General features: G+C 37.8%; 1 protein-coding gene across 1 annotated transcript; it reads right to left on the reverse strand.

Moving 5' to 3' along the window:
- Window positions 1–5069: 5069 nt before the first annotated feature.
- Window positions 5070–8243, reverse strand: LOC126786846 (NAC transcription factor 29-like). Its single transcript, XM_050512801.1, has 2 exons — window positions 6730–8243; window positions 5070–5938 (listed from the first exon to the last, which is right to left on the reverse strand). The coding sequence occupies exons 1-2, from the start codon at window positions 7697–7699 to the stop codon at window positions 5769–5771; spliced, it is 1140 nt and encodes a 379-aa protein (XP_050368758.1). The 5' UTR covers window positions 7700–8243; the 3' UTR covers window positions 5070–5768.
- Window positions 8244–14726: the final 6483 nt, after the last annotated feature.

Consider the following 14726-nt stretch of genomic DNA (forward strand, 5'->3'; position numbering starts at 1 on the left):
ATAGGAGGTGTGAATCTTCGAAAAAATCTATCCTAGAGTGACCCAACAAAAATCTGACCCAGATATCGGCAATGAGCCGAGCCGAGCCGGGCCGGGCATTAATGGGATTTCATGGCTAAGTCAGGTCGGGCTTTTCAATATAAAAAGCGCACGGGCCACCTATGGGCTCGAGGCCTTACAGGTTTGTTCGGGTGGGCTCGGGCCAGACCAATTTTATTTTTACTACATAAAATATATAGAAAATACCACATAAGGACTACTTGGACTACTCTCCAATGTTTAAGGACAACCCAATTTTTTTACCCAAAAAATGACGCTTTTATCTCAATTTACTCTCTCTCTCTCTCTCTCTCTCTCTCTCTCTCTCTCTCTCTCTCTCTCTCTCTCTCTCTCTCTCTCTCTCTCTCTCTCTCTCTCTCTCTCTCTCTCAACCTCCTTCTTTTTCTCCCAACCCGCACCAAGCCACCAACGATGACATTGACCACCTCGTCGCCACCACCTTCGTGCAGCAGTCCTCGCCGGCCACGCCACCTTTGTCCTAGCTAAGTCCTCCGTCAACTCCCTGCGAATGATGCCTCACTGTCAAATCCCAACGCCTCGACAACGATGCATCTCCGACGAATCTTGAAGAGAAGCGCGATCTAGACGCTAAGGCCAAAGTCAATCCTCATCCTCCACCCGTGCAACTGGCAGCGCCTCTACCTCCAAATCAAACCATAACGTCGCCGTGCATCTAAAACCTTATCCTCCCTTGATCTTCCGCTGTTTAATTATAGTGCCAATCTTCGTTGTCGTTGACCTAGAAGGCCGAGCCTAAGGTTTATCGCGGTTTCTAATCTCCTTGTTCGATCGTTCGATGTCATCAAAAGCTTGGTATACGACTTTGATGCCAGTGTTCGACCCATTCTCGATGTAAGCGCATTTTGATTGGAAAGGTAGCTTCGTTTTGATGGGAATTATATAAGTTATTTGAATTCAATACATGTTGTTTGTTAGCTATTGGAGTAATCTATCTCTAGGAAAAAATGCTCTACTTTTTCCAGAGCTAATATTTTGAAATTAGGGTTTTCACAGTTTCATGAGCAAGGCGACAGGGTTTTCTCAGGCTGTTCAAGGACGTCTCGGCATCGGGCGACTGTAAGAAAGCATGGGCGAAGGCACGGCAGCGTCGTGACCGGTGTCGGGGTTGGCTTCAGATTGGATTGTTTTCCAATTGAACCAATTGGTGTTTCTAAGTTGGTTTGAGGGCACGGGTATCTTGATTTGGTATCTACAGATCTTGGGGTTACCAACATGCTCTTGTGACCACCGTCAAGTTCTCTTGTTCGGCGGCAACAAATTTCGGCTTCAGCTTGCTTTTCCCGTGGATAACGCTTTTGCGGTAATTTTGGAGTACGGTTATGCATCTGTGCAGAGGTGGCAAATGACCACCAAGTTGGGTAACCCACCTGACTAACAAGGCGGCGACATCCCCATCGGTGATCGGAAGTCGACCATGGCTAGGAGCAAGATCGAAGGGTTTGGGTTGTGGGCCTACACCTTCTAGGCTGCTTTTGTGGCTAGGCGGGTTGGGCCTATGACTCCCACTTTTCTCTTCTTGACATGTTAGCTGAGCTGATTTTGGGTCTCCTGTGGGGTGAAAGATCATCTCTTTTCTCTTTACGTTTTCTTATCTTTCTTTCAATGAGAGTATGCAACTGATGCCCTTGGCTTAATTTGTTAGCTTGATCTTACGTTTAGATTAGAGAGAGTTACATGCTTTCGCTTTTACTTTAGTGTTTTTCCGTTTCATTTTCTAACTTTTTTCAGACTTTGGTTTGTATAATAAGCGTGTTTTTGCGCAGTTTCATTAGCTTGCTTATGTTTTAGCTTGTATGAGAGGTGACATGTCACCTCTTGTATTTGGTCATTGTGACCATGCATGGCATTTTCACCAAATGAAGTAAATTCATTCCCCTAAAAAAATACATGTTGTTTGTTAATTAAAGCATATAATTGGTAATGTGTTTCGATTGTATGGTAGTGTCTTTTGATGTGGTTGGCAGTAGCTTTCTATTCGGTTGGTAGTGTCTTTCTATTCGGTTGGTAGAGTATTTCAATAGTGGACCTCACCGGACATTGGCTGAAGACTTTACCGAAGATGAGAGAGTGGTGGTTTTGCTGTTTTTTAAATTCTAGTAACAGTTTGTAATTTTGTTCAATTTTATGTTTAAAATGAGTCTTTTATGATAAAATGCCTTATATGAGTAAAAATATTTGGGTGTCTTTATTTAAAAATATGAGTCTTGAAATGGCCTTATTTGGAATTGGTATATATATTTATTGAGAAAAAGTGAAAATATGAAGAAATGAAGAAAAAGATGAAGATAAATATATATATATATATATATATATATATTCCGAGATATTACGGTTCTATCATTATGTGTGTCTTAGTCTAAAAAGTTTTCTCTAATCTATGAGCTATTGTGCCACACTCTGTCTCCAACCGATGGACTAGTGTGCCAGAAATAGCCCAAAAGGGTCAGAAATAGATGTTTCATTCACACGGTCAGTAGCACACGTGAGTCCTGTTTAAAACTCTTTTCTATTATTGTTTTGTTGATTAATTTCATAAATACATATCAACATTGTTTAATAAATATATATTTCATTATTTAAAAAAGAAAAATTATATTTTTCTTTGTTGAAATAATATATTACAACACTAAACTCGAAATAAACTTATATTTTTTTAATGTAACTCTTTAAATATACAACACTACTGAACCAGGTGTGCTCACCAGATGCACTGAGCAAACTCTTAGCCAAGAGTGGAGCGACCCAACCTGCTGCTGAGGCTTCTTGACTGGTTTGTTGTCTTATCAGATATGACATTCACAAAATGCTCCATTAGGATTCATCTAGTCAATTTTGAACTGAAATCTTTTATAAGTAAATTCATTTTGTCTATTTCTAGTCTACAAGTCAAAATCATATCATTGATGGAAATCACATCAAGAATGATTTCCGTTAGATAATTCAATAGAGTTCTATGAATTTTCATCTGCCAATCTGCTCAATCACATTGAAGAACTTCTTCTCAATTTGTTTGTTTAAGACTAGCTCTTTAATTCCAAGCAAATTCCAACACCTATCATGCACAAAATGAAGTTACTATCTACTTGCAGCAGTGATATGATATAAGTGAAGGATAATGATTAAAAACCTTTAAGTATAGCAGTCAGACATATAACTTGCAGCAAATTGAAGTTTACTATGTCCGTGCTGCAATAACTGTATCTGTATTTTGGACCTAAGTTCATTACACACAAACACATTCATTTGAATCATTTCCATATACACATAACAATATTCTTTCAATTTGAGAAATTATATTAAAGCAGTACTGTTTCAGTTACAGTTACCTTTATATGTAAGATACACATTTGACTCATATTCAATTAGATGACCTTTTCTATCTATAGAACCTTTCAGCAACTCCAAAGAAGTTATATAAGTGCACCAAATACAAGAAGATCCCCCAATTATCCAACCTCAAACCGATACCATATGTTCATCACACACTCCAAGATGTATCTAGCATACTATTTGACAGTGCTTTTTCATTTCTGTCTTCTGGTTGGCCAATAATAGAGGTGCTAGACGTGCACCATTTGAACAAAACTACAAACATATAGTGCTGATCATACGCGATTTCTAAACCACCACAAAGAAATTGTGCTTTCCATAGATGAACATTCAGGTTCTTTTCTTTCTCTTATTTTCTTACATGTTATTAGCACCATTTTACATTTTTACTACATGTAACACTGCATATATATATATATATATATATGTGTACACTTTCATTGACATTTAATCTGTATTGGTAGGAACTGGATTTAGATCACAACGGAAATATGGCTCTGGATTATTCAGTATAAGATTGAAGCTCCCAAGTAATGATACCACAGGAATCCTCACAACTTTCTACGTAAGAAATCGATCATTTGGTTTGGGATTTTTACAAAGTTTTTTGTGGTATTCATAATCGTAATTGATTAGAAAATACTAATGGTTATTCTTATTTAACAGTTGATTTCGACACCAAATAATGATACATTCCGACATAAAAGTTGATTTTGAGTTTTTGGGTAACAAGCATTTGCCTTGTGTGCTAAGTACCAATGTGATTTCAAACGGCAATTTACATCGAGAGCAACAGATTTTCTATGGTTTGATCCTACCGCAGACTTTCATTTGTACCAAATTCTATGGAATCAACATCAACTAGTGTAAGTACTGATTTCAAATATCACCCTTTTCAAACAAATTTATCAGTCAATGAGAGACACTATGTGCATGTCCATATCAACTGCAATGTCAAAATCATATCTGTTCACCATATATAACTTTATATTCCAAATTTATTTTCAGGTTATTTGTAAATGAAATCCCCATTAGTGTTTAAAAATGACTCAAGTATTGGACCTATTTTCCCAACAAAGCCAACGGAAATTCAAGGCACTATTTGGAATGCATCATGGGTCAAACCAAGTATGCATGGAATGGAGAGAATTATAGGTCCTTGAATCCAGTTCAAGAGAAGGCATATGAAATTGTTAAGAGATACTACTTGAAATATAACTATTGTAATGCACACCATCCTTCACCCCCAGAATGTATTATCACTAATTGAAATATACAGAGATTAGTTAATATACGACTGTTGTATTGCAAATCATCCTTCAGCTCTGTATACAAGATCAAATTAAAAATCTTGCAACCATTAGACGTACCATTGTGATCAAAAATACCAATAAAATGACATAATTAAAGTTCAAGAATTTGATTTCTGTTTCGATATTCAAAATCTGTGGAAACAGTCATTTATGAATACAGTATATGGTTCTCTTCAGTTTGTGTTATTCCGGATTAACAAGTCTCTGCATTGTAGGCTTTACCAGATTGCCATATAAGTGATATAACTCTAATTCCAAATTAAACCCTGAACATAACAGAACATTAATTGGTCATCTTCAGAATTCAAGCAGACAGAACATAAAAATGATACTCAATGATTTTAACAGAAGAAAACTACACTTTTTATTGAAGTTACTAGAAACTCTGAAACATAACACCATGGCTTTTCTAAAAAAAAAGAAGAAGAAAAAGAGAAAAGATAACCATGCTTTAGCTACAAGCTAAACGAAACATTACAAATAAACCCAAAAAACAAACAGCAACTCCATCCTGCACATTTCTCAGCCTAATCAAGCTTTGGGCCAGAACCGATTGCAGAACCAATCCACAGCCTTCTCTTATCCGAAAGGTCAAATTTTCCAGCAAGCTTCTCCTCCTTGATAGTATTCCATGTATTGTGTATGTAAGCACAATTTTTCAAAACATTCTTCACCTTGTACCTCCCTGCATCCAGCACCATGTTCCCTATATCCTCCTTACAAGCCTTGCCTCATTGTTGGTATTCATGAGTCATGACCTTGTTCTTATTCTTTACTCCAGCTGTCTTGTCCACCGCAGACACATACCATTGGCATCAATATTGAAGCACACCTCCGACCAGGTGGAATGCCAGTGAACCCCAAAAAATTGTCATCCCTGGTCCTAGCTCACTCTCTTTCACAGACTTTGAACAATAGTCCAGACTGGTTATCAGAATAAGTAGATAATATATCCCCAGAGTCGTTAATGAAATTTGTGGATTGACTAAAAACTTAGTAGATACGTATAGTTGTATAAGAAAAACGAAGCTGCATCATGCCAATTTAATGAAACAAATTGTACAATACCCTGAAACTTGAAGTCAAATCCATTTGAGCTAGAATAACTACTGAACCAAGTGGATTACCAAACACAAAGGTCAAAGAAATACTGAAGTTATTGATACATACTTGAGACAGGAAGAGTGTGGAAACAAGGAGCTCTTCACATACGCCTACACACATAGAGGATTAATAGATAAACTGATGAACAAAGGATTACGAGAGGTATGTACCAAAAAAGAGCAAACGATTATAGCAGGAGAGCAGAAATTAAGCTGTGATATTAGCATTCTAACATTTAATCCTATGGATACCAGGTTGACAAAAATGACAACAGAGAATTACACAACAAAACAAATGGCATGAAATCCAATCCACATCATAGGACACATCAGTTCAACAGGATTGAAAGGAAGAGAAACTAAAACAGATTCATCAAAGTTTGTCAATGCTTTGCTTAGAATTGACACCATACGTTCCCAGAATCTCATTACTGATGAACATAAAAACAAATAACGGACTGGCATACAGATCTTGTAAGCAGGCTGAATTCAGAGTAAGAAAATTCTAAAGATGTACTTCTGCGGCAGAGTTTATAACAGTTTTGCTAATTAAATGGTAAGTCCTAGCCTGCAGCCCTACAAGAACCAAATCCACTCAACCAAGAGGCAAGTGCTTTCTGAAAGCCATTTGTCTGATAAAAATTCATATAAACATGTACCAAAACATAAACTAAACAAAAAGTGAGAAACTAAGTCATGGGTAAGGTCAACTGAGCCATACCTGAGCCAAAATTTTATAGGACAAAACACTAAACCAGTAAACTTTAATACCCGCACATCCAATCACTCACTAATTTAAAACAGAAACGACTATGTTAAAGTCCCACCAATTCAATCATTCGGATCATTAACTGGATTATTTTCCATCGGCTCACTAGCATTCAACGATTCCAAAAACTTACCATATTCCTCCTCAAACTGAACCACCTGATCATCAGTAGCGAGACTAGCAACCAAGTTGGAGTCGTAGCAAGTTGGAGTCTGTCCAAGAAACTCATCAATACAATAGAAATCAATCATACTATCAACAGACAACTCAGGATCAAAGTTAATATTAGAGAAATCAGTCGTATCATCACCAAACATGTCAGAATTTAGGTCAGGAAAATAACCCAGATCATCATGAAATTGAACACCTTTCTGCAGCAGATGATCTTGACCCAATTGGTGATCCATATTTGGCAGATCAACAACACAGCTTGTTTGCTGCTCCATGATTGGCTGATCAACAACACAGCTTGTTTGCTGTTCCATGATCGGCTGATCATCCTTTTTGTTCCTTTTGCCCTTAGGCTGATCCACAACAAGCCCTCTTTTTCTCTTATTATCATCTTTGGCCTTTTCAGTAAGGTTGCGTTTCACAGCCGGGGGTGCCTTTCTCGGACTTTTCCGCAAAGTGCACAAAACAAGATCGCAGCTGTCATCAACACCCTGAAACTCTTGCATAAGCCACCGGTCGTTTTGACGAGAATCACAACCATTCTCATAACGAAACTCCCTCTTCTCCCCAATAACAAGACCATCATCATCAACAACCTTTTTGGGATGCTGGCCGCTCCAAGTCCCCGAACCAACCTTCCTAATGAACCTTTTGGCGGTGGGGCTGAACCTCCTACGGTTGGTGAAGAAATACAGAGTCTCTTCATCGTTTTTAGAATCACCACCGCCGTAAATCTGCCAAATAACCCACGGCTCCTTCTCGCCGAAGAATTCGGGACATTCCGAGACGAAATTTGATTGAAACTCATCACCCATAGCGATTCGCATTTGCAGATAGTGACCAACGAGCTCTTGTTCGGTGGGAATGAATCTCAAGCCGACCTCAAGACCCAATGAGGTCTTCTTAGAGGGGATCGGAAGCATGGGCACCATGATTGCAGAGATGATCGACCGAGAGAGAGAGAGAGAGATGGGGAGCGAGAATTGGAAAATTGAAGAGAAGAGTTGGGAGCGAGAATTGAAGAATTGAGAGGGACAGATCGGGGAATAGTGAGGAGGAGAGTGAGGAGCGTCTGTTTAGGCGTGTATATATAAACATCAACATAAACGCGTTTTAAGAGGAGCTTATTATCCAAAACACACGGTTTCTTAACGGTAATATTACAAACTAGTCAAATTACGTTGACTTTTGCGGAATGTAATTTTAATTTGTCTAATCTTGCTCAAATATGTACTCTAGCCTCGTACCCGTCGCGTGTTTTAATCATATCCTGGTTATAAAATTTTATTTAAAGTGCATTATTAAAATATAAAATAGAATATATTACTAAGGCTTTTGTAACAAAATAATATAACAAAATATATATTTTTTGCTTTTGCTGTAAAATTATTTTCTTCCTACGCCTGTATAGAAATGGAGAATCACAGTCATGGGTTATAGGCGAGTTAAAATTGATTCTTGATTCTTTTTCATTGAGAGATGTTTGGAAATTTGAAAAGAAAAACCCTAGTTAGATGTAACCAAAAAAAACCCTAGTTAGACAAAATGGGATGTTTATATAATTTCTTATTTATCAAATATTCTATTTTCGTAAACTCTTTATCGAAATAAAAATAAAAATACTAAAAAGTGAAACTCTCTCTGCTAGGGTTCCTCAGCCGCTTAGGGTATTTTTGGATTTGATCTACGTCGATCACACAGGAGGAGCTCTGTTTCCCTCTCGCACCATGAACGTCCTATGGAATTGTCATGGCATTTGTCACATCCCAGAAAGGATGCAAGCAATATATTTGAATTAAAATAGAGATTAGCAAGTGTAACAAAACAAAGAAGTTTCGTTTTGTACACTCACTAATGAAAAGAACTTGTGAACAATTTTTTCAACAAGTCTACAGCTTCTACAAGAGAAACAACAACTTTTAATATTTCCGCAAATTTACAAAATGAAAGGCGGAAGATGGTGAAATGTCACCGGCCCAAGTTTAATAAATAACATCTCAAATGTAGAAAATTGCAAAGTGGTGACAAGTACAATCTCGGAAAATATAGACATGAGACATAAATGCGAGGAAGGCAATAATTGAATATGACTCTATATCGATGCTCTTAGCTCCAGAATATCAATCCTAACCTGCAAGACACTATACAAGGGGTGACCGTCGTCCTTGCTTCCACAGTAGGGGCCAGTCCACCCATGAGTTTGAAAACCAAAATAAGATAAGGATTTAATGTTTTATAAAACGTTTGATTGAGGGTAGTTTGAGCTCAGAGAAAAACATTTCTCAAAAACATGCGAGTTTGCAAATATCATGTTAAAACAGTAGAACCCTTTTTCATATGATTGTAATATATAAAATAGGAATGCATGACCGATCCTAATGATTAAGAGGAGAACAAGTCACCTCGTAAGTCAAAACCAATTGTCCATATTGTTAAAATAACAATAAGAGAGCGAGAGTGTCAATTTCAGACAATACCATAAAATAAAGATATAGTGTGTACAAGGTAGAATGGTAACAGGGCATTGCCCCTCCGGAGGTTTTACGATTTCGACACCAAGGAGTCCTCGACCGGTATCCCAGAATCCCATCACTTTCAGGTCTATCACACTCGTACAATCCTATCTTAAAACGTTGTCTAGTCTCGGATTTTCACAAGCATTTAATACAACAATAATAATTTAATATATCATTCCTGAGTCATAGATTATGAGTTTCATATTTATGGCTCCAATCTTGCTGCTCTGAGTGTTAAGTAATTCTCGTTCAAGTGATTTCTGAGGCAACGATGCAAAAAGAATTAATCTTCAATGAATGTAGTAAAAAAGTTGACTTTAACTTCTTTCCTAGTTTGACCAAGAAAGTCAAAATTTGACTTTATGTTGACCAAATCTTTATATTTTGACCAAGAGTTGACTATGTTGACCTTGTTTGACCCTTTTATCGACTAATTCTCGAATAACTCGAAAACAATCTAACTTTAGTCATCAAATGATAGTAAGCGTGTTTTAAGGTTATTAAAGACACTAAGAATAATATTGACGATTTATTTAATTACTGACACATTATCTAAAGTTAAAGAGTTCTCAATTTCCAAACCGGACGGAAATTGAAATTATCGTTTAGTTTTTCGTCACTAAGTTAAATTTAGGTTTTACTAACTTACCATGAGGTAGAAGTAAAATTGTTAAAACCTTTTTGGTAAAACAGTTAAAAAGATAAACAGTAAAAGATAAAACAGTAAAAACTGTTATTTCTACCAGGGGCGTAAAACTATAAAAGGGGTAAATTTAAATCAGTAAAAACCAGGGAATTTAACCCCTTGTTCATCCGACGGCTTCAATCAAGAATTCTGCAAAATCCTAATTCCAACCAACTTCAATTCAACTTCAAAGAACATACAGTAGCTTTCTATGATTCTATTATCCATGTTGATCCAACAAACAACAAACAACAAAACAACATAGAAGTAAGAAGAGGAGTTTAGCTACCTGAGTGAATCCCAGAAACTGAGAACATTGGCTGCAACATCTCCCATCGTCATTCCCGAGTTCCTGCAGCTGCTCCGGTCTTCTTCCAAAACTCCTAGCGCTACCATGAAGTTCCTAAGTTCACTCCGAGCTCGGCATCATTGAATCATTTCCAGCGGAGAAGAGAAATCATGATGGTGATGCAGTGGAGATATGGCCGAAAATAGAGAATTAGAGTTAGGCTCTAGATTCACAAAATTGAAGGATTGAACATGGAAATACAGAGAATTGATTGGGCTTAACAAAATGTGAATAGACAAGCATCGTTGGACTTCCATTAGGCACCAGAGATGGGAAGAACAAAGATGGTGATGGTGATAGGGTCAATCCCTCCGTAATGGAGGTGTGAAAACTATGTGATGTTCACATGAGTAAATCAAGCACACCTATTGCTTTGGTGACCTATTAATTGGTGGAGTTGGTTTTGTTGAAACTTGGAGCAACCTTTGTTGAAGGTAAGAAACAAATCTACAACCTTATGGTGGTAGGTGGTTGATTTGTTTGACAAAGAAAGAAGAATGCATTGATGAGCAAGCCAACATTGAGCATGAATCAAGGAAGAAGATTGACTTTGCTTCCATGCATGTTACATGCAAATGCATGAATTGCACAAAGATGTTTGCCTATATAAAGGCATGAGAAGTGGTGCAATAAACATAGAAGAACAATAAGAGAGAGATCATCTTGTGTGTGATCAAGAGTGAGAGATAGAGAGAAAACTCCAAGTAGAGAGTTTTGTGTGTGTAGCAAAATAAAGTGTGTGAGAGTGTATCCCTTCAAGTGTGAGTCTTGAAGTAGTGTTTCTCTCGGTGTAACCTTTCTTCGTATAGTGGAGGTTCTTTATTGTTGCTACCCGTGGACGTAGGCACTTTGCCGAACCACGTTAAATCCTGGTGTTCTCTTTCATTTTATTTTCGCTTGTGGTTGTGAGTTATTTCGATTTCCATTCTTCAGTTCATTCTTCCGCATTCCCTAATAGATGGCGGTGGTGTTGAACACAGAAAAAGAAATTTGGATTAGGGCTTAACTGATGAAATTGAAAAGAGAATATGACTGGGTCTTTGAAAGGATGATTCTACTTACCAAAAGAAACTAGAAAAGCTTGTTGTAGCCCTAACATCCGTCAGAAATCTCCAATTTGAACATCACTGCCTCTAATTCGATTCGACAAAAACCAAGGGAGTTTGTATAATCAATGGACATGGTGATGTAGAGCACAAAGAGAGGCATCCGAAGATGCTGTTGCATGGCTGATTTTCGCCGGAACGGCAACGGCGCGAGCTCTGCGGTGAAGGAGTTGGCGGTGCTCTGCGTTGGTGAGAGAACGGAGAGAGAGGTGTCGTGTTGAGCTCGAGAAGAAATGAGGAGGAGGTGGGTCTGATAGACTTTTAAAGAAAGAATTGGGCCAAAGGAGTTGGGCCTTAGTCATGGGTTTTCAAGAAAGAAACAATGGGCTTCTTTAAAACCCAATCCGAATTGATCTAGTTGAAAACAAACAATGAAGATGAGCAAAGAACTCGGCGTTGTAAAATCGACGGTCACGATTAAAAGTTAGTAAAAACGAATTGAGTAAAATATTTTTAAAACAAAAGAAAATATTTGTAAAGTTAGAAAAATAAATTTGAGCGTCGAGAACGCTCATGGCGACGTGTAGTTTGATATCAATGTATTAAACTACATTTTTCGACAAATAATATGTCAGTTAAACGAGATTAAAAATCTCTGATATTACAACATCATCAACAACAAAACTCACCATGCTTAATTTATGAATGCTGATAAAAAAGCATCATGTCAACATGGTCTTCCTTTCTGAAACGCATTGCAATAGAGACCAACATCTCTCTTTTCCCAAATATGTGGGACTTTCTCATATTGAGTTCTTCGATTGTGTGGGTTTAGCCGGAAGGGTGGCTTTTTTATGGGATGATTATGTCAAATTTTACGTTAGAGATACCCAATCGTCATTCCTCAACGTGGATGTTACCAATCAGCGTCATGCGTCATGGGATATCCTTAGATCCCTTGCACATCAATCCCCGGTCAAGTGGTTAGTGGTGGGCGATTTCAATGAGATTTTAGAATTAGGAGAGAAGAGCGGAGGTCTTCTTCGATCATTTGCTCAAATGGCGGCGTTTCACCAAGCTCTGGCGAATTGCAATGTGAAGGATATGGAAGCAGCTGGGGGCTTGTTTACCTGGAGTGACTCAAAAACAATGGAGAGGTTAGACAAAGGTGTATGCTCTAAGGCTTGGCAAACTAAATAGATCAAATCCTATGGTGTCAACATGAGTGGAAATCTATAAGAAAAATCATTTGATCATCATCCTAATCGGCGCTTCCAATTTAAGGAGATGTGGTGTCAACATGAGGAGTTCACCTTTTTCAATATGGTGTTTAAGAATGCATGGACTAGTAAGATGGTGACCATATGGTGCAAGTTTGCAGAAAGATCTGTGGTACATGCAATTGTCTTATGAACTCGAAATGATCCACCTTTGAGATCAGTCTTGTTAGCTCCTTATACAACTGAGGAAGTGTGTGTTCCCCACTTTCATATGCATCCATCGAAAGCTCCTAGCCCATATCATATGCCGCCTTTTCTTTTATCATAAGTCAATCGGATATCGTTGGGGAAGATGTAAGTCATATTGTTATTTCTTTTCTTACTACAAAATAGATGCCACATGATGTTGCGCCAATTCCCAAAGTTAAGGAGGTTTTGAATTTGACACAGCTTCGCTCTATTACTTTGTGTAATGTCATTTACAAGATTGCTTTAAAGTGTTGGCGAATAAATTGAAATTTTTTCTCTTTGAGATAATTTCTCCACAACAAAGTGCTTTTGTGCTAGATTGGTTGATTTTGTATAATACATTGGTAGCCACTGAACTTGCACATTATATGCATCAACACCGCCAGGAAGGTTTTATGGCATTAAAGCTTGATATTAATAAGGCTTATAATCGACTAGATTGAGATTTCTTACAAAAAAAATCATGCTCTGATTGGGTTTTGATGCCGATTGGGTGAATTTGATCATGCATTGACTAACTACAGTAAAATACTCTTTTTCTGATTAATGATTCACCCCAAGGATTCCTAAGTCCACATTGGAGACTCTAACAAGGTAATCCCATATCGCCTATCTATTTCTATTATGTGCAAAAGGCTTATCCGCTCCGATTACTAAATCTGCTTCTTCACATCAATGGCAAGGTTTGCAGATCTGTCAGGGGGCTTCTTTGATTAGTCCTCTTTTTTTATTGATGACAGTATGTTTAATGCTAGAGCTTCTCCCTTTGATTGTTTCATGATCAAAAATATTTTGCGCATTTACGAAGAGGCCTCAGGACAATAAGTAAGTTTAGAGAAAAGTAATGTTTCTTTTAGTGGCAGTGTTCTCCCTCATGTTAGGCAACTACTAGCAAAGGGATTGGCGGTCGAGATTGTTGATAAATATGGGAAGTACTTGGGTATTCCGACACTGGTAGGACGATCTTGTCATGATTACTTTGCTTATATTAAGGATAGGTTGAGTAAGAAATTGACAAGGTGGAGATAAAAAATTCTCAGTGCAGCATGTCGTGAGATTCTGCTAAAGTGATAGCTCAGGCCATGCCATTGTTACGATGAATCATTATTTGCTTCCTCATAATCTTATTCAGGAGCTTCATCAGTTATGTGCTCAATTTTGGTGGGATGGTACTGATAAAAACATGGCATGCATGGGATGTCTTGTGTAAACTAAAAAAAGAAGGTGGTATGAGTTTTTTTACCATTTATTTGCTTTTAACCTTGCTATGCTAGATAAGTAGGGTTGGTGTCTCATCCACATGTTGGAGACTTTGTCGAGTGAGCTCCTGAAAGCCATTTACTTTCAAAATTGTAACTTTTGGGAATCTCAATTGGGAAAATCTCCTTCTTATACTTGGAGAATCATTCTTGATGGTCGTGATATTTTACATCATGGGGTTAAATGCCAAATTGGTGGTACACTGACGAGTGTGTGATTTAATCTATGGTTAAATGATGTTGATCTAAGTCTGTTTGCTACCTCTACGGTCAAATGGGTCTTTAACTTGTTTGACCCTTCTAGAGGATGGAATCAACCATTGTTGTACTCTCTCTTTCTCGCCGACATTGTTCAGCGAATTCCAACTTGACCTATTAGGGTCATCAAGATCGTTAGCGGTGGGGTAAAGAAAAGAAAGGTCACTTATGAGTTAAATTAGCGTACCATCTTACTCTTAAAAGAGTTTTACAAGAGACGTGTGTTGGTGGGAAGAGTATAAGGCAACCCATAACAGATATGTGAGTCCAAGTTCTATGTCTAGAGGCCATTGGCTCCCTATGGCTTTCTTGAGCTAAACATTGATGTTGTTTTTACTCAATTCACAGGGGCCACATGTGTGGGGGTATTTGATGCT

Source organism: Argentina anserina, chromosome 3 (assembly GCF_933775445.1).
Source record: "Argentina anserina chromosome 3, drPotAnse1.1, whole genome shotgun sequence".
Taxonomy (NCBI): Eukaryota; Viridiplantae; Streptophyta; class Magnoliopsida; order Rosales; family Rosaceae; genus Argentina; species Argentina anserina.